The sequence below is a fragment of the Aquarana catesbeiana genome, linkage group LG08, assembly GCF_042186555.1.
Source record: "Aquarana catesbeiana isolate 2022-GZ linkage group LG08, ASM4218655v1, whole genome shotgun sequence".
In the NCBI taxonomy this organism is placed as follows: Eukaryota; Metazoa; Chordata; class Amphibia; order Anura; family Ranidae; genus Aquarana; species Aquarana catesbeiana.
In genome coordinates this window covers 169,862,530-169,890,511 of record NC_133331.1, presented here as the reverse complement: position 1 = coordinate 169,890,511, position 27,982 = coordinate 169,862,530, and the positions used below count along the sequence as shown (strand labels likewise).

Sequence of the window (27,982 nt, the reverse complement as noted above, 5' to 3'; positions counted from 1 at the left end):
CAAGTTAAACATCTCGGAGCGGGGTGGCTTGTCAGTACTGTATGACCACTGATGCACCTGTTGAGCCTGGACCTCCATGGTGACGCCCAGGCATGCAAATATCTCCGCCTTCAGCGTCTAATAATCCTGGGCAGCATCTGGCTCCAGGTCAAAATAGGCCTTTTGGGTTTCTCCTGTTAGAAAGGGTGCTATCAGTCTCGCCCATTGCTCTTTTTGCTATCCTTCACGAACAGCGACTCTTTGAAAAGTTGTGAGGTAAGCTTCCACATCATCTGCAGGTATCATCTTCTGCTGCTAATTGCTGGCATGCGCCATTTTCTGTTCCACTGGCAATTGACCTGCGGACCCCTTCTTTAATTCCACCAGGGCCTCTGCAAACTGGCAATTTGCCTCCTGCTTCACTGCAGTGGCCTCTGCAACCTTCCTGCTGCTGGTGGTTGGTTTCCTGCTGGGTTGCAGTGGCCTGCAGCAGGGCTCTTAACACATCCTCCATCTTTCCACTTGTTCACGAAGATACCCGCCCAAATCCACCATATGTCAGGGATTAGCTCGGTGGGGATCACATTCCCTGGGAAAAAGGCAGTCCAAATGGCAGGTTTTCCTAAAATCTGACTTGTAGCCAGTTTTATTTTAAAAGGTTGCATGAAACTAAAACGAACAAACACAGAAAATAAATCCTTGCCATTCAGGCACTAAGTAAACATTGCAGGTTCCTAACTTACAGGTGAAGGACTTCTCCCAGTCACCCACAAAACAAAAATAATGCAAACCTTTTCTCTCACAAAGCAAAACTTCACATAAGCAGCTCTCTCAGGTTTTGGCTTCCTGAGTCCCAGGCCAAAAGCAACTCTTTGCTCCAGTCCTGTTTTATGTATACCACCCGGTGGTAGACACAAGTGGACTGCAAAATCTGGTTTGGAACAAACCCTGCCAAGGCGGATTCCACTTTAGTTCTCTGCAAATGAACGCATGTGAGGTGAAACATAATGTCCATCAATCACCTCTCCTTTCATAATGTCAAAATATATATATATATATATATATATATATATATATATATATATTTATATATAATCAATGCATACGACCGGAAAAATCGATTTCCGGGTGACCTCGTCCCGACTTGCCCCACCTCTCCCGGGAGAGCGCTCCGAGCATATAGTTCTTAGAAGAATAGTTTTAATAAATCCAGTGCCCCGCTGTATGTGCTTTTAAAAAAATCTGGAGCTAGGTACCGCATTTCTCAGTGTGTGTACAGTGTACATGTCGCTCGTGTGACTGCTCAGTCTGCCTCTCTCCTCTCATGTCTCTCCTGACGTCAGCGGGGAATTCTCAGCCCCACCCGCCTCTCTTCTGATCTGATAGCTACAGTCAGCAGACAGGGCTGAGCATTCACAGCCATGTGCGCATGTCTCATTGTGTTGTCCTGCAGAGCCGGGCAATCTTCTGGGACCTGTGACATGTCCCAGAAGATTGCAAGGAGGGAGGGGCCGCCTAGGTGGCCCGAGCTGAAGTGGGAGCTGGATACCTGTCAAAACTAGGTACCCACTCCCCCCCCCCCAAAAAAAAATGACATGCCAGTTGTGGCATGTAAGGGGGTCAGGGCTTAAAGCGGAAGTTTCAATTTTGGATAGAATTCCACTTTAATAAAACATGTTTATACAGAAAGCACAATGACATCCCCAACCCTGGACTCCGGGAGGAGACCATCACCCCCAAACCCTACCATGTACATAGCACAGAGGATCCTCTACCTCTGATGTTCCTCACCTGCAGGACTCCGTGATGACCATCGTAACATCCTCCCTTTGATTCTTCCATCCTTCAGTCCCCCCTTACCACCATCATTTTTATCTTTGAACTCTTCCATCCTTCTGTTCCTATCCATGGATTCATCCATCTCCATCCCCAAACTCTTCCATCCTTCTGTTCCTATCCATGGATTCCTCCATCCCCAGACTCTTCCATCCTTCTGTTCCTATCCATGGATTCCTCCATCTCCATCCCCATACTCTTCCACCCTTCAGTTCCTATCGCCAGACTCCTCTGGCCTTCCATTCTCTATCCATGGATTCCTCCATCCCCAGACTCTTCCATCCTTCCTTTATTATGCATGGATTCTTCCATCCTTCAGTTCCTACCCCTCCCTCATATCCTGGACTTTTCCATGTCCTTGTCCCGCTATATGCAGGGAGTGTCCTTCTTTTTTTTTTCAAAACTGGAACAACAGCTAAATGATATCTCAAGAAGAGAACTATCCTGGTTAGGCAAAATAGCGGCATTCAAAATGTCCATCTTACCACAAATTCTTTACATCTTCCGCTCTTTACAAATTCTCATACCCCTCCAATACCTCCCAATACCTCCGCACCATGTCCAGTATCATATGGAAATTCATATGGAGAGGTAAAAAAGCTAGATGCCCACAAAACAACCTTATCCCACATAAAAGGGTAGGAGGTCCTGGACTAGCAGACATCCAAGACTATTTATGGGCAACGAGATTAGACCAACTTAAACACTGGTTTCACAGCACAGACAGCCCACTATGGGTATAACTAGAAAAAACACTGATCCCGACAAACGACCCAACAACATTCCTCCTGGGTGACATATGGGAACCCTGGGAAACTGGGGGTTTACCCCCTCCCATACAAGTGTCCATACAGGGGAGGATATTCCTCCTAAGACACAACCAAACTGACACACATGAGGTAGAATACAAATTCCCGATCAGCCTCCTAGAAGCATAAATTCCTATGCTATCGATCACAAAACTCTGCATGTACGGCATAAGGCACATACAAGATCTAATCGGAGAACATAACAGAACAAATAATGACCAAATACAGATTACCAAACAATATGCATCTTCCATTTCCTAAGAGCAACCCCATACCCAAAATAAAAATAACAACCAGAGTATGGCGCTTCTACTCAATTCCAACACCTACCACTAAAGAAATATCGCTATTCTAAAACCTCATCCACAACAAACAGACTTTCAGTAAGGCAGCTGCTATTAGGAAATGGAAAAACGATCTAGCTACTACTTTCTCAAATGAGCAGTGGTAACACGCATTCGGGGAAATTCACAAGGCATCCCATTGTGTAAATCACTGGCAAATTATGCTCAAAATAACCCATAAATGGCACTACACTCCATATAGACGTGCCACATTTTTCCCAGACACATCCCCCTTATGCTGGAGGAAATGTGGACAAATTGGAAATCTGCTACATACAATATGGGAATGCCTGAGCATAACAAGCCTTTGGAACAAAACTTTCCAGATGTTATCATCAATCACAGGGATCTTAACACCTCGAAACCCAGCACTAGCAATCCTTCATATAGGAATCGAAAAATTCCCTCCCGAATGCAGACCAGTCATCGCCCACATCTTTCTGGCAACCTGTACTCTAATACTCCGCAATTCCACAATGTCTATCAATCCATCTGACGTGATAAAACTAGTCAACAGGAACCACACCTTTGAAAGCCTTCTGGCTATTAACTCTCTAACATGTAAGAAATTTGATAGCAACTGGAAGATATGAACCAAGCAAAACAAAGATTTATAATACCCTCTGTCAACTAACTTGTTTTACTTAATATTACTGCTTTACTTAACTCTACTGTTATACTTATACAGTCGCATGCTGACATATCATAATATAACATTGCTTATTGTGTGTATCTAACTGTTTGAATGTTAATATTCTGAAAAATTCTATAAAAATTATTGAAGAAAAAAAATTAGTTTCATTTGCTTCTAACATTTGATTTTCACGTGTATAAACAGGATAATTATTCTTTAATGTTGTGGTGATGTGCAAAGTTCACTCCCATAGCAACCAATAATAAATACTCTTTTGTTCACTCTTCTAAAGTATATGTTGATTGCTTGCTATAGGTTTAGATCCTGCCCTGCTTAAGTGAGTGATTCCAATGCTATTATCCTAGTATAAATCCCTTGCCAACATGCAATGCGGAGTAAATATATGACTTAACTCTAATGTATCTATTTGTAGAATTTGAAAAATGTTAGTGGTCCTGTCAATCTGTTTAATTTCATTAACACTCACCATCACCACCATTTTGGGTTAATTTCATTAACACTCACCATCACCACCATTTGGGTCATATCTCACCAAAACAGCTCAATCTTAGTGGAAAATGTTGTCTACAAGGAAGCGTACATCACTGATATTCTGAAAATGTGATTGAAAACCTAGCATTTCATCTACTTGATTAAGTTCTAGAGGTCTTCATAAAATGATGCTATCCACAAGATGTTGCACACCAGCAGCAATACTTGCCAAGGACTCATCAGTAGCTGACTGGTGTGTCAGCAGCACACAATCTTAAAATCTCAAGACTACTTGGACTGCTGCTACAAAGACAGCTTTCTTTATTAGATGTCAAAATTTTCATGAAACGCTCTGCCCAAACCTCAATGGGCATTTTCTTGACAGAAGAAGATGATGACAAAGGCAATTTAATTCCTGTCTCCTTACCAGTCCTCACTATATGTTACACTGAATATTTTCATTATGGCTTTCAATCGGCTCATCCAGGTGGAGGTCTTGTGAATAGGAGGCTAAACATGCCTACCCTGACTTCCTTCTGCCTTGTCATGACTTTAACTATTTTTGGGAGGTAAATGGTCCTGGGTCAGCTTTGTTTAGAGACCCAAAGGAAAACAATAGTTAGTTTAGGCTGGAAAGAGCAATAACTGTACTCTGAGACTATTGCACACCAAAGCAACCTGGCAGAAAGATTCAATGCCCACCTCTTGTACACAGAAAAGTTTTTTTTTAAAGCGGAGCTCCACCCAAAAGTGTAAGCTCCGCTTGTTCACACCCTCTTCCTCTCCACTGCCACATTTGGCAAAGCCAGGTACCCGCTCCCACTTCCGAGTAAGATCGCTGCACAATGATGCGGCAATTTAAAAGATTTCTGGCCCTTCCCCCTACTCTCTGGCAATACACACCAAACTGAGCATGTGCAGAGTGCCTACTAGGCCTCTGTTCTATCAGGAGATGGATTAGGGACAGTTGAAGAAGGGGAGGATCAGAGAACACAGGATCAAACAGTCTTTTTGCACAATGCACAGGATTAACCCCTTAGGTTCCCCAGTGAGTATAACAAGCATGCTTTACTGCATATACAGACTGATTTTACTGTTGTGGGTTTAGTAACACTTTAAGTGGAACAGCAGAAGAAACAAATTAATTATTGTGTTTATCCAGTGTTTGTGACCTTCTGCAATATTTCCTCAAGTGACTTGTTTTGCAACCTTTAGACACCTATAATCAAATAACTGAACAATGCTATCTTTTATTTATTGCATTTTTCAAAAATGACATTGCACGATGATAGTTAGTTACAGTAATAGTATTGATAATATTGGTGTTAAGGATTTCAGTAAGTTCCTGCTAGTAGCAAATTGCTATTAACAAACCTTTAATTTGCATACTACTTTTGCTGCTGTAGATTGTTGCATACTTCAGCCTGAAGTTTTTATGTGTTAGAGATGTAGATTTCCAAGTTATTCTACTATAATAAATATTAATAGAGATGTGTTAACACAAACAGTCCTACATAGATAATAGGAGCTTGGTACAGGGTTCAGCAAAATTATATTCAATTAGCAGCTTTCCAGATTTTAGTGTAAAGTAATTTAATACCACTTGTAATTAATCTGTGCAAGGACTGCTGGTACAGAGCACACAGTTTATTATATTGCTTAGCTAGTAGAACAGGGACAGAAATAGGAAAGGAAATGTTGTGCATGGGTTGTGAAAGCAGATTATGATGGCTGCATTTTCTACAATTTTTTTTCTGCAGACCTGTGCAGCCGTTGCAGGAGTATAACTATAAATGACAGTGCCCCAAAGTGAAATTTTTACACGCTTCCTGGAGCTCCGAAATATATCTGTAGTAATAAAGTTTTATTTTTCTGAAGCAATAACTTACATGATACCTTATTAAACTACCCCATGCCATTCTTTTTGTAACCCCATCTAACAGTGCTTGTGCATAAAAAATATTGTAAGCTCTTTAGCCTGCATTAACACATAACCAGGGCATATTCCTAATGATTTCAAAGCATTTTTAAGGTATTTTGCTGTAGTTTATTCCTGGGGCTGGGCAATAGGAGGAGAGCAGTTGTACAGTATTAGAGGTGTTCTCCAGGTGTACAAACATGGGTTAAAAAAAAACAAAAACGCCTGAATACGCTAAGAAAAAAAAAAATTAGAAAAAATGGGATTCTGCATTTTAAAGTGGTTGTAAAGGCAGAAGGTTTTTTTAATCTTAATGCATTCTATGCATTAAGATAAAAAAAGCCTTCTGTGTGCAGCAGCCCCCCTCAGCCCCCCTAATACTTACCTGAGCCCCATCTCTATCTGCTGATGTGCATGAGTGTCTCGGCCGCCTGGGACTCTCCCTCCTTATTGGCTGAGACACAGCAGCCGCGCCATTGACTCCCCCTGCTGTTAATCAAAGTCAGCCAATAAGGAGAGAGAGGGGGTGGGGCCGAACGGCAGATGAGTGTCTGAATGGACTCACAAAGCTGCAGCTCAGCTCAGGTGCCCCCATAGCAAGCTGCTTGCTGTGGGGGCACTCGTCAGGAGGGAGGGCCAGGAGCGCTGACGAGGGACCCAAGAAGAGGAGGATCCAGGCTGCTCTGTGCAAAACCATTTCAGAGCGCAGGCAAGTATGACATGCTTGGCATTTTTGTAAAGAAAAAAAGAGACGTTAGTATCACTTTAAGCCTAGTCAGGTGTAGGGAAATGAGTAAAACAAAATGCTCAAGTGTAAATGGAGGTGCTTAGGGATTGATTTACTAAAGACAAATAGACTGTGCACTTTGCAAAGTGTAAAAACAACGTTTTTGAAAGAAATATGAATTATTGAATAAATGAAAGACAGCACACTGATTTCATGATATTCACCAGATTATTCCACAGTCAACCACAGCAGTAGTTTCACCTAGAAACCACCTCCTCTAACGTGTTTCTCCCAACAGGGCTTAGTCTAGACTAAGACCTATTGGGTAAAATGTATTGGAGGAGGTGGTTTCAGAGTAACAACTATTACTGTGGTTGATTGTGGCTTAAACTGGTGAATTCTATGAGGTCATTGATGTGCAGCTGTCTTTTGTTTCTTCAGTATGTTTAGAGTGCGGGCAGCTCCATTTCAGCCTGGCAGCCTGTGTTTGGAGACCTCGGGAGAGTAAGCTTTGAGATCGTAAGACGGTGCTTCTTTTTTTAAACTGGAAATCTGATGTGCTCAACAATATGTTCAACATGTAAAGAAATAAACATTTTAGTTGTATTTTCTTTCAACACTAGTAGAATTGCAAATGAAAATCAAAAATTGTTAGGAAAATGTGAAAATTCTCAGTACATTCGAATGTCAATTAAAAAAAAAAATAGTTTGCTTTTACCTTTTTGAATTTGGAATGAATGAAGTTTACCTAATGAAAACCACATATACTGTTAGAAATGTGTGCGTTCAAGAAAAATCTTCCATCTTGCTCTTTTGAATTCTGTTGTCACTGCGGCTGAAAGCGAATGTCAATTAATCACACTAATGATTAGAAAAACAAACCTAATTTTCTTAGAACATTCCCACAATGAAAAATGAAAAATATTGAATGAAATTCTACTAGTGTATATGCCCTAATTGACTCCTTGTTCTTCTCCTCCCCGTGTCAATAATAAGTTGCTGCTGTTTTTTTTTTTATCCAAATTTATAGTTTGTTTTTTTTCACTTGCCTGTACTTTTATTTTTTTATTGATGCATTTAAAAAAAAAATCACAAAATTAATAAAATGCCAATTTGATTTCACTTGTAAATAACTCTGCAATGTTTTGTAATAGAACAACAATTTTTGTGTGATGATACATAAGAGAAATTATGAAAAATGCACACTTTTTTTCAATAGTAACACTTCTTTTAACACTGATAAAACTTTTTTTTTTTTTTTTACCTTTCACCTGTAATTTGCATAGAAAATAAAATATTTTTTTTCAAGACAATATTACCATGAGAAAGTCTTGTTTGGGCTAGAAAAAAAAACGCTATACGTATGTATCACTTTGTTATCTTAAAGTGGTAGTAAAGTCATTTTTTTAAGTTATACCTACAAGTAAGCCTATAATAAGGCTTACCTGTTGGTACAGTGAATATCTTCTAAACCTGCAGTGTTTAGGAAATGTTCACACTGGATGCAGCCGGGGACACCACCACGCATGCGCTCTGAAGGTCCGTCATACCGCGCCGGAACCTTCAGAGCTCTGTGCGATAGCCGAGGACTCCCACATGCATGTGTGGGAGTGACGTCATCACAGCCCCGGCCACTCATACAGCTGGAGCCTGCGAACCCAGAAGGAAGACCGGGGGAAGATGGAATCCCTGTCAACGGTGACAGCACACTGCTGGAGGGCTTTGTTCTAAGGTAAGTATTTCATAATGTGCTAGTATGTGATGCATACTAGCACATTATGCCATTGCCTTGCAGGGATTTTTTTTTCAATGCAGCGTTTTTTTACTACTTTAAGGCAGACCTCCAGCCAAAAATAAAGAGTGACAAATAACCTATAAAAGATAAACCAATGGTTCATGCAATATGGTATTTAGCTCATTATTTTGATGACAAAAAACTTCTCAGTCAGATTAACATTACTTTTTATTTAGCAACAAACAATGTCTAGTACTCCAGATAAATGCAATATGATCCTATGGTTAGCAATATAAGGAGGATAATATGGCCTACAACTCTACGACACAGTATGCTTCCAGTTGGGGTGTCGTAGGGAAGGGAAATTACCCTCTACTCCTGACCAGCTCTAATACCATGTTACCTACCCAATTTTAAGCTGGACCTGTGTTATGTTAATAGTTATTTTTCAGTCTGTACTGGAGTTTTGCTCTAAAACATGTCATGATACGTCAATGTCTTATTGCCTCTCTGTACTATCTTTTTGTGAAAAATCCTAATAAAAATCATTGAAAGTAAAAGATAAACCAATGTTTGATGTTATATTCAGTTTCCATTCAGAGTTCATTCTTGGTACTTTTCTCTGCTGGATGTCCCCAGTCTGCTGGCCAGCTTCTTTTGAGCCCAGATAACCCTGGACCCACCCCTAGCCTATGGTTGGACAGAGAAAGGAGAAGCAGCACAATGATTAGTTCATTTCTTGTTAGTTCATTTCCACTCTTCTTTCTCTTCCTATCAGCATGCTCCTTGACAGCACATGAACTGTCATATCCTCTCACACTCTGCTGAACAGGGACTTCAATTGCTTACACTATAATTGTATGCTGCACTCCAATTTAAATGATGTCTAGATAACAGCTGCCTAAATAAACAAAAACATTTAAAAACCTATTGGATATATAATTGCAATCTTAAGAAAACATATTTTCAAGGTAAAATGTAATTTATCAACGTGCATACAGTACAACTCACAAGATTTTGTGAATATTCTTCCTTGTATACTTTAAAAATTGTATTAATTTTAGTTAAGCAATAGCAAGCAGAAAATGCATAAAGTTGGGAAATAGCAGCCAATAAAATCCATAAAGAAAGAAATCACATTGAGAAAGATGCTGTTCGTCCTTATTGGCCACACACAGTTTCATTTCCCACTGGGATTTTTAGGCAGCAAAGAATAAATCAAAAATACAATGATATAAAAATAATCAGCAGCTTTATTCATACATAGTTAAAACCATGCTTAAAATATGAGCTCTGGTGTATTTTGTCCCCATTTTAATGGAATGATAACCCTAATAATGGCAGACTAAGGCAGGCCATGGATGGTGTGCATTTCTTCCCTGCAACTATAGGTTGCAAGAAAGAAATTTCCACAATTTCCCCATCAACACAAACAGTGCTGAGAGGGGAATCCCTCCTGCCGAGCAATTGTCTGCTCCTGGCAGGGGGAAGGCATGGGAAGCCGTCCCCGCCAGGAGAAGACAGTGATTATTGCTAGCGGCTATAACAGCCACTAGCACTAATCACAAGTGAACCCGGCAGGCTGGTTGTGCCCAAGTTGATCAATCGACTGGGTACATTCAGCCTGCCCACACGCAGTTTGAATCTCCGGGTTCCTGCTGAACCAGCCGAGATTCGAACCGTCTATGGCCGTAGTCTTGCCGAGAAAGTTCCCTCAATGGATAAGGACCCCTCCTGTACTGCGCAGGCGCAGCGCCTGCGCAGTACAAACTACTATGAGCCGCCGAAGATAGCCGAAGCTCAAAATCTTCAATCAGCTGTACACGGTGCCTGCGCCCTAGGTCCAGGTTCAAGCCCCACCATCCAAGTGGACCTAGAGGGGGAATAAAAAAGAGCCGAGCGAATCAAGGCCGTGCCCGAAGCGTGGCGAGCGAAGCGAGCCCGCGAGGGGCCCTCTTACAGGCGCTGATTTTCAACTATTCACCTTTGGCTATTTCCGCCAGATCCTACTGCGCAGGCGCAGCGCCTGCGTAGTAGAGGGGGGTCCTTATCCACCGAGCGGAACTTTCTCGGCAGAACACCGGCCTTACTATACAAAGAATTTCTATGCAATACTGTACACAATTGTGTAGAAATTCTTTCTTAAGCATGCCTGCCGTTATTAGGGTTATCATTGCATTAAAATGGGGACAAAATACACCAGGGCGCCTATTTTAAGCGTTGTTTGGATTTTACCTTTTTGTATGAATAATAAGCTACTGATATTTTTGATATCATTGTATTTTTTTTATTTATTCTTTGCTGCCTAAAAGTCCCAGGTAGAAATTAAACTCTTTGAATAAATTTCATAAAGAATCCATCTGTGGTAATTAACTACAGTTCATAATATTGTGTAAATGTCTTACTGTGATAACAAATTGCAACCAGGGATCAAGTTGCAAAACTCCAATATCCTCCCTGGTATGATACAACACTCTGGATGTGCACAACAGCACTGGGTAAACATACCAGACTAGGTGGATCTTAAATCATAGAGCTTAAAAAGACTCAAATCAAATATGAAGTGTACAAAGTGATATGTCATTCATGTCACCGTACAACAGAGTGGTGATATGCTTGCTGTGTGGTGGCATGCAGTACTAAGTAGAGGGGTGTGATATTATGTTCTTCTGATTCTGAAGGAGGTTGGCTCATTTTGGATCTAAAAACACTCAACTTGTTTCTGCAGGCTCAATAGTACCATGCGGAATCAGTTATAAGTCAGTTATAACCTACCTTGTTCTGGGGAGTTTTCTGGCTTTAGTGGATGTCCTTGATGCTTACTTGCACATTCCCATATTTCCTCTTTATCAATGCTATTTGCATTTTGTGGTGGGCAATCATTGTTACAAATTTTCGCTCTTCTCTGTGCTCTGTCCACAGCCCTTTAATTTTCACCAAAGTTCTTGCCTACAGTGGTGGCTGGTGTTTTTTTTCATTTGGGGGATGGCAAACAGTTACCCCCTCCAGTCGGTTAGTCAGCGGCAACCCCCCCCCGGAAGGAAGGTCGGGACATCAAAGCCCTGCATTTACCCCATCTAGGAAGCGGGCGAGCGGGCAGCATGTCCAGCGAGCGGCAGCTTTCTTTCTTCCTCCTCCTGTGCATCTCCCGCCTCCTCCTCGGTGTCCAATAGGATTGCCCGTCCTTTCAGTCAATCAGGAAATGGGTATCGGACCCGCACTGCCTGATTGGCAGAGAAGTGATTCAGTGTTGGAGAAGCGAATATTCATTTGCTTTTCTAACACACCTGCGTGGGCTCCGAGCGCAATGCTCTGTGCCATGAGCCCACCCTATTTTGAAGCCTATTGGAGCCTCTGGCTCTAATCAGGTGCTTCAAAAAAACACCCCCGCCGCTGTAATTCATGCGCCTGACGTCCTGAAAGGGGCCAGATGAATGGCTAGGGAGTGGCAGCTGTGATGGAAAGGGGAGGTAGCGCCTGTGCACCCTTAGTGGACGGGCCGCCCCTGAGTGCCTAGCTCTTTTCCATTCCCAGGGGATACATGTTATGGATTACCCAGACAATCTCCTGCTAAAGAGTTAGTTCTCTTAATGCATGTTAGCCAGTGTTGATGTTGATTTGGCTGCACAACAAAAGCCATACAGATACTATCGCTATATTGATGATTTATGTATCATATAGCCAGAAAGTGAAGAAAGTCTAAAACAATGTTACTTCTTTTTACTATTGGTCAACACATTTCACCCATTAATCAAACTAAGAATGCACTATTCAAGCACACATGTCAATTTCCTAGACACAACAGTTTACATCAGAGATGAAAAGCTACACACCACAATATACAGGAAACCCACTGATAGATACAACTATCTCCACACTTCCAGCTTCCAGCTTAAAGCGGAGTTCCACCCAAATTTTGAACAATATCTGTATGTATTCTCTTCCTTGCCTAGATGCTGACATGCCGTTTAAAAAAATTAAAATCGCCGTAATTACCTTTTATTTTTCTATTCTTCTTTGCACTTCCTGGTTCTCCTCCCGTGGGAGTAGGCATTTTTCTAGCCTCTCCCAGACTCCTGGGAGCTAGTCTCAGGCTTCCCAGGATGCCACTGAGCATGTGCGGGAACGAGCGGTGAATGCTGGGAGCACAGCACATCCAGGAAATAAATGCTTGTGGGCTTCAAATGCCCACAATGAAGATGGAAACCGCCTGCAGTGAATAATATAAGTTATTCTTGCCTACGAAATCTGACACAGGTGGACATATTACACACAATATGTGAGTATGTAATGCTGAGAAGAAAAGTTTGTGAATGAACTCAAAAAAAAAAAAACGATAGATAGGTGGACCCCCGCTTTAAAGTCACAAATAGAGGAACCGAGCCCTGCAACAAAAAAACGCTGTTAGGTTATAGAGGAATCTGTATCCCACTGAGATTTTTATGAGGCATTTCAATCAAGGTGGTTCTGTCATGAAAGGCAAACAGAGATCATTCCTTTCTTTGAATAAATTCTGTTGCTTATTGTTATACGCTCAGTATCAATAGTTGTAGATCTATATATTTCTTAACCTTGCACTCTTTGATTGCAACAAATAATGTTTAGTTTAAGTGACACTTTTGTGTGTCTAATGAAAAATATTTTTAATATCTACAGTATCTATAGATAATATCAATAATTTCACATTGCCGTATTATAGAATATACAATACATGGAAAAGGCTAACCCCGCTTTTTTATTTTTAGGTAAATATCACTTTGTTGGATATAAATGACAATGCTCCTCAATGGAAGGATGAACCTTACCTTATTAACCTGGTAGAAATGACACCACCTGATTCAGATGTCACTACGGTATTGTGGACTGTTTTATTTGCCCGTCTTATATGTTTTCTGTATTTCCTTATTTCTTAACATTGTAGATTTTATTTCTTCTTTGCATCATTGTATAACAGTTTTGTGTAGCAACCTTTATTTTATTTCAAGTGACATACAGGAATCATTTAAAGTGCAAATGTGTTTTAGTGGCAACAATCTTTAAATTCCTAAAGACAACTGGACTAACTAAGGAGGGTGTTCTGTACCCATAATAAGAAGTAAATTATGCCAGTAGTTCATAATACAAGTAAAGTTACTTTTTTTACTCAAACTTATATCTTTTGATTCTACTAGGGATGTTTAACAAAAATATAAAACTTTCAGTGGCGTGCTTAATAGATGACCTTCACAATATACTGCTATTTTCTTAATCCTGCAGAGGCATAGATAAAGACTCCAAACTCCCCACCAGAGTGTCCATGGTGCAGTAGCTATTGCTGACAGCTTCAGGGCACCCAAAGCTCCTGCTGCCTGTCATATCAAAGCAAGGGAGGCTGTTCTTATCTTCTCAGTCACATGACCCCACTGAGTAAGGACTTCCCTTTACCAGGAAACTGCTTAGTCTGGTGAGTGGGTTTCATGGGGGGTCAGACATAGAATTTTCTCCTGATTGACAAGGTTGGCAGTTGTGATTTATAATCATTTATTTAGGATACGGAACTCTTTGGGTTACAGGAATGGATTTTATCAATTCAGCTACATCAATGCGACAATGAAGGGCTTCAATGCAGTATAAGCCATCTAAACTTGGAAACATTTTAGTTAGCCATAGATAGATGTTTTTTTGTTTTGATCAGCCAGATGGCTGATCAAAGGAAACAGAACAGATTTCTCCATCCACACATTTGAGGTGGATTAATAAATCCTCCCACTGCTCTATTGTACTCTGACAGCAGGACAACTCTGCTGTCAAAATACATTGATCAGCACTGCAGCCACTGATCAAAAGAAAATATACCAACTTTTCCGCTCGAGAGACGTTGATCATTACATTGACTCCTTTCAAACAGGAATGGTTATGGATGGATTGAAATGTGTCTGATCCTTGCTGATTTGATCCAATTATGGCTAGCTGTTGTCTTATAAAATCACTTTTATTTGCTGTTGCTCTAATTTTGTAAAATGTATCTTTACTTTGGTTTATAGTGGGTTTATGTTATATAAGTTTATTAATGTAAAACAGATAGTTGTTTACTTTGAGTTACATAAAAGTGTAACATCATCATCATTACATCATGGTCTCTCCTGTGTTTGGATATTCACTGTTGGTCCAGTGTACTACACTTGGTATTTGGTTTTTGTCACCTTGAGAAATGGGGTCTGTTTCTCCTCAAAATGCTGGGGTCCACTGGTGTAGCTGCATCAGCTCTGGAGTAAAGGGGTTACTTTGCATCCTGCATCATGTTGGTTTCAATGATTTTTAATACAGTGTCATTGTTTATCATTGTTCTCAACTTTTTTCAGAGGTTCAGAGGCATGTAAAGAATTTCACTGAACACAGTCTCTGTCATCAAAGCACCCCAACACTAGAAAAACACCTGTACATACTATGCATAACCAAAGGATTACATTTTCAACAAGCACATGGGCTCTGGCAGCCTTTCTCCTTTACGACTGGCTACTGTTCTTTTTAACTTGGTACTTGCAAACTGATTCTTACCTTTCTCTGTCTGTTCCCTATTTTACATCACATGTCCATTAATATCAAGGCTTGTTACCTTAAAACTCTTTACACATAAGCAAAATTACTAACATATATATATATATATATATATATATCATTTCACTTGTTGAGTTGTAATGTATCTAAAAGGGTAAGATGAAACATGTCACAAACTTCACTAAAGAAATGTGTTTTATTTTTCATTTTACTTTGCTTTTTGCTGAATTCTAATACTGTCTTTCAAGGACCTCTCAGAGAAAGAATTGATTTACCACCCTTCAATGAGTAATGGAAAGTAACACAGAATAATTCTCATTCCCTTCAAAAGATGACAAATTACATAAAATGGAAGACAGTGCATATGATCATGTCTAATGTCTAGTAAAATCTGTGTATAGCAGACCAGAAAATTCTACCAATAAATTACATTCTAGGTCTTCATGGAATAAAAATAATGGATATATATACCTGTCTGGGGGATTTAATTTAATTATGTAGTAAAACTTATCTTGTAAGTTCATATACCCTTTATCCTAGTTGCTATTTGCTGACACCTAGGGAGGACATAAATACATGCTGTTAGTGAGCCTAAATTACAAGGTTTTAGCTCTAGCTATAGTATACTGTGTGAGTGCTGTGGGGCTCAGACTGAATGCAAATAAAGTTTATGTATGTCTTAATCCATATAATGTCTTTGAATAGTACATTTCTTAGTTGTTTGACTGCTTTCTTAAAGGTTCTACTATGTATTTGCTTTGAAGCACTTCCATATACATGTAGCGTTACCCCGTATGAGCCGCTGGATAGGATGGATCATCTGTTCTTTACCTCAACCTTCTCAAGAACATCAGCCACTCTGACACATTAGGTTGAGTGTACAAACATACAACATCACAGGAAATCACTGAAAGTAATACTTAGTAGTACTATATGAAAGAAAACAGGCATATAGGTGTCCGTTTATGAAGCAGTGAAATCTATTCACTGCTTCGTTCTCCGGCATTCACAGTGAAGATCTTTCTCCTCTGTGTGCCTGTTTATGAAGCTTTGTAGATCGCTTCACCTTCGGAGGAGTGAAGAGATCTACAAATGCTTCAAACAGTGGAGAACGGCCCCTGATACTGGAATCTCGTGAGACTTTACGAGATTACAGCACCAGAAATACAGAGATGTCAGTTTATTAAGCGGTGATAAATTATCACCGCTCAATACACGGACGATTAATGTTAATAAAATAATGAGTCCCCCTACATTATATACATATGTATACACACACACACATTATATATACATGTATATACACACACATTATATATATATACATATACACATTATATGTATATATGTATATATATGTATACACATAAATATGACAGGGGGACATGCTTACAGTGTTGGGGGGTCTGAACGAGGCATAAGGAAGTTAAAAATCTTCCTCCTTCCCCCTCAGATCCCCCCAGATTTCCTCTTCACTCCCCGATTCACCACCTCTGAGCTGGTGAACCTGGGAGTGTGAATTCTGACTCAGATCGCCAGTGAAGCGGTGAGATCACCGCTTCATAAACTGGCCCTTACTGTGTCATTCATGAGAATTCTCCGCGTGTAGAGATAATCGGCGGGAGAACAAGTTCAAACATGTTCTCCCCCGATTATCACTGTTTCATAAACTGTTTATGGACTGTGATCAGCGGTGATCCTCGGGATCACCGCTGATCACTGCTTCATAAACGGACACCTAAACCAGGTAGTAAAGGCAACCTTAACATATTGTCACCCAATACAGTTCATAATGAAGCAAGCAGAAAATGGATTAACAATAGTAATAACACAGTTTAGCATACAAAATTATTAACAGTAAGTACTAGGCATAAGGTAACATTTGGCACCCAGATGAGCATAAACAGTAACAAGGCCACCTCAAGTGTGGTAGTGAGCAGTAGTAAAGTTTAAACTACTGAGTGCTGGAACTATACTGCTAGAGCACATTTATGACAGTGATGCTAGTTCTAGAATGACTGGGTATGCACTGTCCAAAGGAAAGGGCAGATGGTAGCAAAGGGGCAGAATAATTTTTACGGGAGGAGTAGTCCTTTGAGATGTTCTGCCGACTATCGTTGGGACCCTTAAAAGAGCTTTGGTGTATTTAACAACAGTCCCAGTTAACCCACATGCAGTATAGGTATATATAGGTATGATATAGTCTCAGCACAGGTGCAAGGTTGATTGGTTCAGATGCAGTAAGTGTTCAATACAATGCGGTATAGGGTTGGAATAGATGCAGTCTAGGTTTGGAATAAGTGCAGTATGAGTTTGGTACACTTGGTGTCCTGCTGTCAGTAGTTCAGTCTCTGCTAGCAGTATCATCAGAGGGTGAATAGCCTTCTTATCAGTCCCTGGGATGCTTTGCTTGATTCTCACTGCCTCTGGTAATCAGCAATGGGATGTGGGCAGTGCTGCGCTGCTCCCGGGTGTCCTCACTCCTAGTTTCAGGCTCGGATCTCAGCTGGTATGGTCTGGCAGGGGAATATCTCTATCTAACTCCCTCTGTGCCAAGAGGAACAACTTTTCCAGGCAGTTTAATAAAAATCATCTCTCCACTCCTCCTACTGCACAGTATATATTGGGATCTGTAGTGTATGGATTCCATGTGTCCCATTAATTGGCTGCCATCTCCAACTGCAACTCCCAGGTTTCTCAGCGCTCTGCATAGAAGTCTATAGGCTTGCTTGGCTTTATCTCTCCTCCTGCTGGCCAGAGGAGGATGGTGCAGCACAACATCAGTAGAGAGAAGAAGAAAAGGCAAAGTCTCCTTTTTCATATTGCTGTAGCCCAGCACCTGGCTAATGCCTACATACAGTTACATCTCTGCATGGTATCTAAGCATTTAATTTACATTGCTGTTGCTACTTACATTTATCCTAGTCACTGTGTACTCTTTAGTATTCTGTAGAAATACAAATGGAAAACAACTGTAATAAAAGATGATTGTGTAAAGGGTTAGTTCACCTGTACCAAAAAGCACATTGTGTTATCCAAAAGGGGTATAGCAGCATAGTGTTCTACACCTACCTTTCAGCCAGAACTCCCTTTCAGCCTAAAGAATGCAGGCCATTAACCACTTCCTGACCAGAGCATTTTTGCCACTATTTTGGGACCATTGTCATTTATACAGCGATCAGTGCTAAAAATAGCCATTGATTATTGTATAAATGACACTGGCAGGGAAGGGGTTACACACTAAGGGGCGATCAAGGGGTTAAGTGTGTGCTAGGGAGTGATTTCAACTGTGGGGGGGATGGGCTACCACTGACATGACAGCGATCACTGCTCCCGATGACAGGGAGCAGTAGATCCCTGTCATGTCACTAGGCAGAACAGGGAAATGCATTTTTTACATAGGTATCTCCCCGTTCTGCCTCTCTGTCTCACGATCACGGGCCACCGGCGAACATCAAGTTTGCGGGACCCCCAAGGCGGCACAATAAAATAAAAAAATGTGCATTACTAAATATGTATATTGGCTTGTGCAATGCACAGGCCCCTACATTATTTACCTGCAGCCCCAGGTCTGCAGGTTTGGAGATGGTTGAACTGCCAGCTAAGACTGAAGTAAGGTGGTGTCACTGCATAGCTGCGGTGAATTTATATGTTATATATATATATATATATATATATATATATATAAAGGTTCAAATAAAAAAAAAATAGAGTAGATGTTTGAGAATAAAGAAGGGCCAAAAGTAAGATTCTTCACTATAGGATGTAAAATGGCATTTTTGAAGGCTGAGAGAAAATACTTGCAAGGTGGAGGATGCTGAATAGGTCAGCAATTGCAGGAGCCAGAATAGAGCAGAGGTTACACATTAAAAAAGTGAAAAGAATTGACCCAACTCTATGGGTATGTGATGACTGGACATGCATGGCTTTATCTGCTGTACAGCTACAGAGCTCAAATATCTATCTGAAAAGCAAATTTCAGGTAGATGGGGTGCATCCAGAAGTACACAATATGTAACCTGAAAAATAGACTTTTTTTCCTCCAAAGTATTTTAACAAAAAGTTTTACTTGCAAAATTACTTGAGAATTAACAATATATATTATTTAGACAGCCAAGAAAAGCTCATACATTGTACAGTGCCTTGAAAAAGTATTCATACCCCTTGAAATTTTCCACATTTTGTCATGCTACAACCAAAAGTGTGAATGTATTTTATTAGGATTTTATGTGATAGACCAACACAAAGTGGCACATTATTGTGCAATGTAAGCAAAATGATAAATGTTTTTCCAAATTTTTTACAAATAAATATCTGGAAAGTGTGGCATGCATTTGTATTCAGCCCCCTTTACTCTGATACCCCTAACTAAAATCTAGTGGAACCAATTAGCCAAATATAGTCCACCTGTGTGTAATTTAATCTCAGTATAAATATGGCTGTTCTGTGAAGCCCTCAAAGGTTTGTTAGAGAACCTTAGTGAACAAACAGCATCATGAAGGCCAAGGAACACAGCAGACAGGTCAGGGATGAAGTTGTGGAGAAGCTTAAAGCAGGGAAAGGTTATTAAAAAATATCCCAAGCTTTGAACATCTCACAGAGCACTGTTAAATCTATCATCCAAAAATGGAAAGAGTATGGCACAACTGCAAACCTACCAAGACGTGGCCATTCACCTAAACTAACAGGCCGGACAAGTAGAGCATTAATCAGAAAAGCAGCCAAGGGGCCCATTATAACTCTGGAGGAGCTGCAGAGATCCCCAGCTCAAGTGGGAGAATCTGTCCACATGACAACTATTAGTTGTGCACTCCACAAGTCTGGCCTTTATGGAAGAGTGGCAAGAAGAAAGCCATTGTTGAAAGAAAGTCATAAGAAGTTCCATTTATAGTTTACGAGAAGCCATGCGTGGGACACAGCAAACATGTGGAAGAAAGTGCTCAGGTCAGATGAGACCAAAATTTTTACTTTTTGGCTTAACCACTTGACAACTGGGCACTTAAACCCCCTTCCTAACCAGACCAATTTTCAGCTTTCGGTGCTCTCACATTTTGAATGACAATTACTCAGTCATACAATACTGTACCCATATGAAATGTTTGTCCTTTTTTTCACACAGGTAGAGCTTTCTTTTGGTGGTATTTTAATCACTGTTGGGTTTTTTATTTTTTTGCGCTATAAAAGAAAAAAGACTGAAAATTCGGTAAAAAAATGAATTTTTCTTTGTTTCTGTTATAAAATTTAGCAAATTCGTAATTTTTCTTCTTAAATTTTGGCCAAAATTTATACTGCTACATATCTTTGGTAAAAAAAAAGTACAAATTGGTGTATATTATTTGGTCTTTGTGAAAGTTATAGAGTCCAAAAGTTGTGGTGCCAATCATTGAAAATTGATCACACCTGAAGTACTGACATCCTATCTAATTTCTTGAGACCCTAACATGCCAGAAAAGTACAAATACCCCCCAAATGACCCCCTTTTGGAAAGAAGACATTCCAAGGTATTTAGAAAGATGCATGGTAAACTGAAGTTTTTGAAGTTGTCATTTTTTTCCCACAATTCTTTGCAAAATCAAGATTTTTTTTTCTTTATTTTTTTTTTTTTCACAAAATTGTCATATTAGCAGGTTATTTCTCATACACAGCATATGCATACCACAAATTACACCCCAAAACACATTCTACTATTACTCCCGAGTATGGCGATACCACATGTGTGAGACTTTTACACAGCGTGGCCACATAGAGAGGCCCAACATGCATGGAGCACCTTCAGGCGTTCTGGAGCACCCAGGCCAATTCTGACGTTTCTTTCCTACATGTAAAAATCATCATTTATTTGCTAGAAAATTAAATAGAACCCCAAAACAATATATATGTTTTTTAGCAAAGACCCTAGAGAATACAATGGCGGTTGTTGCAACTTTTTATCTTGCACGGTATTTGCGCAGCATTTTTTGAACGCTTTTTTTGGGAAAAAAAAAACAGTTTTGTGCTTTAAAAAAACAAAACAGTACAGTTAGCCCAATGTTTTTGCTTAATGTGAAAGAAGAAGTTACGCAGAGTAAATAGATACCTAACATGTCACCTTTCAAAATTGCACACGTTCGTGGAATGGCGCCAAACTTCACTACTTAAAAATCCCCATAGGCGATGCTTTAACATTTTTTACTGGTTACATGTTTTGAGTTACAGAGGATGCCAAAATTATTGCTCTCGCTCTAACGTTCACAGCGATACCTCACATGTGTGGTTTGAACACCGGTTTCATATGTGGGCGGGACTTATGTGTGCGTTCACTTCTGCATGCGAGCACATGGACATGGGCGCTTTAAAAAAATGTTTTTTCTTTTTATTGTTCATTTTGCTTTATTTATTTTAGTTTGACACTTTTTTCCAAAAAAAAAAATTTTTTTGATCACTTTTATTCCTATTACAAGGAATGTAAACATCCCTTGTAATAGGAATATGGCATGACAGGTCCTCTTTACAGTGAGATATGGGGTCAATAAGACCCCATATCTCACCTCTAGGCTGGGAAGCCTGAAATAAAAAAAAATGATCCTGGCTTCGAATGTAGCTGTGAGACGGTAGAAGCACCGGAGGGCGGCGGGAAGGGGGGGACGTCCCCTCTTGCCTCCCGTAAGATTGATCAAGCAGCGGAACAGCCGCTATGATCATTCTTATGGTGTAGGGAATCGCCGGCTGAAAAAGCTAATATCTGAATGATGCCTGTAGCTGCAGGCATCATTCAGAAACCCACGCACAAAGTCAAGGACGTCATATGACGGCCGGCGGGCGGGACGTGGTTAAAATGCATTTTTTTTTTAACAGAAAGTTGTCCATTTCTACAATTTTTATAACACATAGTATGTACATACCAAAAATGACACCCCAAAATAGATTCTCCTACTCCTCCTGAGTACGACAATATCACATGTATGAGACTTCCACAACCTGGCCACATACAGAGGCCGAGTATGGCAGAGCATGGCCGAGCATGGCCGAGTATAGCTCAGCATGGCAGGGTATCGCCGAGTATGACTGGGTATGGCTGCGTATGGCAGAGTATGGCTGGGTATCACTGAATATTGCAGAGTATGGCTGGGTATTGCAGGGTATTGCAGAGAATTGCAGGGTAGTGCAGGGTAGTGCAGGGTATTGCAGGGTATTGCAGAGTAGTGCAGAGTATTGTGGGGTATTGCAGGGTATTGCGGGGTATTGCGGGGTATTGCACAGTACTGCACAGTATTGCACAGTATTGCACAGTATTGCTGGGTATTGCAGAGTAGTGCAGGGCATTAGAGTATGGAGGGATGGCTGAGCATGGATGGATGGATCCATGGATGTGACTGTATTTGTCACTGAGCAGCGCTGTGGGCATTACAGATCCAGCCCACACCACTGCTACCATCCGATCTCTCCCCCTCTCCTCCCCCTCTGTACCGATCGGTACACAGAGGGGAGGGAGGAACCAGTGTCATGACATGAAGCCGGTTTGTTTACATGTGATCGCTCCATCATTTGACGGAGCGATCACATGGTAAACGGCCATTTATCTTTATATTAGTGTGAATGTAGGGATAGTTCAGTCATTGTGAATGAAGTGCGACTATTCATCTTTACATTAGTGTGAATGTAGGGATAGTTCAGTCAATGTGAGTGTAGTGCGAACATTCATCTTTACATTAGTGTGAATGTAGGGATAGTTCAGTCAATGTGAGTGTAGTGCGACCATTCATCTTTACATTAGTGTGAATGTAGGGATAATTTAGTCAGTGTGAGTGTAGTGACCGTTTAACACACTATATTTTATTGTGTTACTGCAAGTTTAACGCTGTATATTTCAGTGTGTAGGTGCACGCATCATGCAGCATATTTCAGTTGCGTTACTGCAAGCTTAACTGCGTATATTTATTTGCGTTACTGCAAGTTTAACGTATAGTTCTGTGCGTTACTGCAAATTTAACGCTGTATAGTTCTGTGCGTTACCGCACACTTGACGCAGTATATTATAGTGTATCCGTGTATAGTGTTGTCTGTGTCAGGGCCGGGCTCAGCCCTTCCTTCTCTGAGCTGGCCGCTCAACTGTCGGCTAATTGCCAGCTCCTATCTTTCCACAGTTACTCAGCTGTTGATGATATCCTGCTCATCAGTCCTGCCTACTTAAGCCGCCCAGTCCAGACAGAGGATCTCTGCCTTCGCCTTGGTCAAAATCACAGAAACTATCTCCTGCGATCCTGGTCAAGACTTGCTTTTCTGACATCCCTTCTGGCTCCATATCCTGCTTGCTGTTCCACTACTTTGATCACAGACTTCTGGCTTGGCTGACTATCAATTCTGGTTACTGAACTTTGGCTATGTTGTGACTACGTTTGTTCTTTTTACTTTTATTATTAAACAATTGTGATTAAACTGTACTTCTGTCTCGGTATGATTTTGTGGTTTCTGACAGTGTGTAGTGAATACTCAAATTAAAAACAAAAAAGACTAAAGCTTTTGGCAGTGCTTATAAGATGATTGGTCAGGAGCTGAACAATCTAAATATATATAAAATCTATATAAAATCATATGTTATCAAGTCCGTGCACACTTTAAATGCTAACTTAGATGATCCAGAACAAAGGTAAGTCCTTCAGAAATCAAATGTTTATGGAGCGGGGTCACCAAGGATAGTTGTGTTCACTCCAAAGAATTTCACATCACACGTGCTCAATGAAAGAGGGGAGGTGTGCAAGGGAACCCCCTCTTGTAAAGATTCTTACCGGATCCAACCTTGATCTTTAGCGTGTTAGTCATAAACCATAGGAATCACTGCCGGTGTTCTCCCTCGATATCCGATCGAAACAGCTTACAGATGATTCAGTGTTTCAAACCAAGAGAGAGGAGCAAACATAGCGTAATCCCGTTTTTACAATTTTATTAATAAAAAAGAGGAAGGGGATATCCCCCTTCAAGGTGTACACTTACAAGAATAAATTATCAACAAGCGGTGTTCACAAATCACAACAGGGCATAGCAGGTAGACAGCGTCTCCTACTGCTCTCAATAGGAACCTTCTGGCTATCCTTGAATGCACAGGTGTGTTTACGTACGTCATGTGGCTCCACTCTGATGCGTTTCGTCACTCATGACATCATCAGACGGTCCTCTTTATCTTTACAAGAGGGGGTTCCCTTGCACATCCCCCCCTCTTTCATCGAGCACATGTGATGTGAAATTCTTTGGAGTGAACACAACTATCCTTGGTGACCTCGCTCCATAAACATTTGATTTCTGAAGGACTTACCTTTGTTCTGGATCATCTCTAAGTTAGCATTTAAAGTGTGCACGGACTTGATTACATATGATTTTATATAGATTTTATATATATTTAGATTGTTCAGCTCCTGACCAATCATCTTATAAGTGCTGCCAACAGCTAGGGCTCCACCCTCCCGAGGGAGGTCAGTGTGTCTGAGGGGCGCCACGTTAGATGCTGCCGTGCATCAAGGTCAGGTTAGAACAGAGGCGTCAGAGGAGAGGAGCCGGATGTGGGCGCTTAGCTGACCTCAGAGATCGCTCTGGGATGCCGGGTCTCTCCTCCCTCCTCGTGGCTAGCAGCAGTACGGTGACGCTAGCAACGGCGCCTGTCACATAGATGCGGGCGGCCGCCTTCTAGCCCTCCGCCTCGGGAACACGCAGCGGGACTTGGGTCCCTGTACAATCGCGGCCGCCGCCTACCCCCCTCCCCCTGTCCCCCCCCCGCTCCGTCTTCATTGCCTCCCTTCTCATCGGAGCTCAGGCTGAGCGGTGAACCGAGGAGGTGCAGTGAGAAACAACTGATAAGGGGAGCTGAGGCTTCGGGAAACCCCAGCACAAGCTCACGACCTACCGAAGCACCTGGAGAGAGAGCTGGTTGAGAAGTGTTGAAGGATATTATCGATAGCCCCCTAGGAACACAGAAGCCGCTGGAGAAGTCAGGATTGGCAACCCTCAGATAAGTGTATTAGAATGTAGGATACGGAGAGGGTAAGTGCCTTATATGTAGTAATACTGCTGGAGCATTAATATGCAATATAAAAGGCTATATGAGTTGAAAGTAAATTACAGGTCAACTATGCATGGACAGTAATATATACAACTTACCCAGGACTTCAGGACACCCCAAGGTACACAAAAGGTACACAAAACTATCTCTAAAAGTGTGAATCTTCTTCTCTAAGGATATGGGTACTGTCCTATATTAAAGTGATATAAACTTAAAGGAGAGGATCTGCAAAAATTGTCTGTAAGATCAGTTTATTTCCTCTTTCCCTTTTGGGTTTGCTGATATCTTTGGGACCTGACGTTTATAACTAAAGATCTACAAGGGATGGGACCACTCTAAACCGCATGCGAAGGTGCTGTTTGTACCGAGCTACCTGCATTTCCTATGCAATATCAGGTATAAGGGAGGGCCAATGAGGATCAGAACTGCATGATAGGAAATTATATGAGGTTGAGATAAAGCACAGGTAAATCACCCTCGGACAGGGAGCTGTACAAACCTACCCAGGCCATTGCCTAAAAGGTTTCTTCAAGGCACACAACCTAGACGCAAGGGTTTAAAACCTCTGGTCCAGGGTCTCTGGATAAGTCCCATATTAAAGGTGATACAATTGTATAGCTGAGGACGTATTACTGTTTGTACTGTTTGTATGAATAACACTGCTCTCCCTTTCTGGCCTGTGGGTACCTACGCTGGGACTTGATCTATATATCTAAGACATACAAAGGATGGGATCAGCTTAAAAGGCAAATGATGATAATACTTGTATTGTATTCTCTGAATTTTCTACCCAACTTTTGTACAAGGGGGTGCCAATAGAGACCGTTAAAGGGAGAGGAAGAGAGGGGCCTTAATCACAGGATCCCTCACTGAGTAGGAATACCCTAAGATAAATGGACTAAGACCTGTAAATTGCCCCTAGCTTGAACCAGTTATATACAGCCAGCTCAAACTCAACTCTTAATAGATTAAAACTGCACTACCTGGACCTTCTTTAGGTCAGAGGAAGAAACTCTCTCAGGATTGGATTTGCACTAGATGGCCACAGGTACGGTGGTTATTTAGGGTAAAAGGAGACAGTAAAGGAGGTACAAGACAGCAAAGAATGAGAGGTAAGGCGGGTAGGGGGGACAACAACAAACCCAACAGGAGCGTCTGCTAGAATAAGTTCCAGTCCAGGCACAATAAGGAAGTATATAGTCCAGGACAACACTCATGCAAGTCCGGGAAAGGCATCTGGTTCAAAAAATAAAACCCTGGACGCCCGTCTAAAATTAATACAAGGAGACAGTTGGCTGAAGCAGAACCTCCCAGCTCAAATCCAGCAATAGTAGAAGAAGCCTCAATGGAGAGCCAACGGTAAGGAGTAATGCCAACGAAGAACGAAATAGCGGAGATGTTTGCTAGATGTTTGAATGGAAACCTTTATTAAAGCTGAAACAGAAGCAATACGGGGAGATATGGGCCACATACTGAGAAGAGTATAAGAGGTGGAGACAGTAGCTGAAAGACAGAGGACGGAGATGGGGAACCTGAGAAGCCAGATAGAGGAGTTGCAACGTGAACATAGGGACTTAAGATACAGATTAGAAGACCAGGAAAACCGAAGCCGAAGGAAAAATCTGAGGATCAGAGGCCTCCCAGAGGCACAGGGTCAGGGGGAAAACCTGCAGGAAAAGGTGGATCAAATCTTTGGAGGCCTTATTAACCCAAATGATAAGAGGATTAAACTGGACAGAGTGCATAGAATCAGGAAACCAGCTGAGATTAACAAGGAAGCACCTTGAGATGTGATAGTGAGGTTTCACAACTATCAAGATAAAGAGAAAATCAGGGCGAGTCTGAGAAACAATCAAACAGTTAAATATGGTGAATCTAATTTACAAGTATATCCAGACCTGGCAATTGAGACACGGGCAAGGAAAAGAGTTCTTAGACCCTTATTAGAGCAACTCAAAGCTCGAGATGTCCATTATTCCTGGGGGTTCCCAGCGTGCCTGATTGGGCGAAAAGAAGGGCGCTCAGCGATGTTAAGGTTCCCAGAAGAGACCCAAAATTTCTGCCGCAAGCTGGACATTCCACCTGTAGAAATACCGGGGTGGTGAGAGAAAGTAGGAGGGCAGAACATTGCAGAAGATACACAAAACTGGAAACCAGTATACAACAAGAGAGGGGTTTAAACAAGTGTTAAAATAGTCAGAAAGAATAGGCTGCTAAACCTTGACCAGAGGGGCCGGAAAGTATATGGTGTGAGATGGGGGGTGTGGGGGACAATGGGCTCGGAAACCAGAGTCTTGGGGGGGGAGGGGGCGGACCCCGGGGGAGAGGGGGGTGATGGGGGAATGGAGGGGAGGGAGGGCCTGGTAGATCCCGGGGCGGGCTGGGGGATTCAAGGATTCCCACACTGAGCTCAACCCTCGGGGGGACAACCGTAGGGCCGGGTGGAGAAGGTGAGGCCACGGTTAATAGGGCCACTGGGAGGCCGGATACCCCCATAAACAGGGGGGATGGGGAAGGGGAGGGAGGGGGGGTGGGGCACTGGGGAGATGGGGGGGGCTAAGGGAGGGACGAGACCACTACAAACCTCTTTGTCTCCCGCTGTTGGGCCTAGATAGGAAGAACAAATGGTAGGAATAAACCTGGTAACATATAACGTGAGGGGTCTCAACTCGCCCATAAAATGCGCCAACATAATGGGCGAGTTGAGATCCAATAAAGCCGAGGTGGTCTTTATCCAGGAGACACATCTATACCTGGGGAGAAATCAGAGGATAATGTCTAGGGATTACCCATTTTGGATTTGTAGTGACTCCCCGATAAGGGGTGCAAAGGGGGTGGCGATCGGTTTTGCAAGGGAAATTCGCTTCCAGATAGAGGAGAGACTAACCGATCCTGATGGCCGATTTTTGTTTCTGAGGGGCAAACTAAATGGTGAGGAATG

The 27,982-nt window shown here is 41.6% G+C and overlaps 1 protein-coding gene across 1 annotated transcript in view; it reads left to right on the top strand.

The window, feature by feature from the left end:
• CDH23 (cadherin related 23) overlaps positions 1 to 27,982 on the top strand; it is a 1,935,615-nt gene that overhangs the window by 1,348,518 nt on the left and 559,115 nt on the right. The window contains exon 21 of the mRNA XM_073596703.1: positions 13,220 to 13,327. Within this exon, the coding sequence (XP_073452804.1) occupies positions 13,220 to 13,327 (108 nt within the window). The remainder of the gene's footprint in view (positions 1 to 13,219; positions 13,328 to 27,982) is intronic.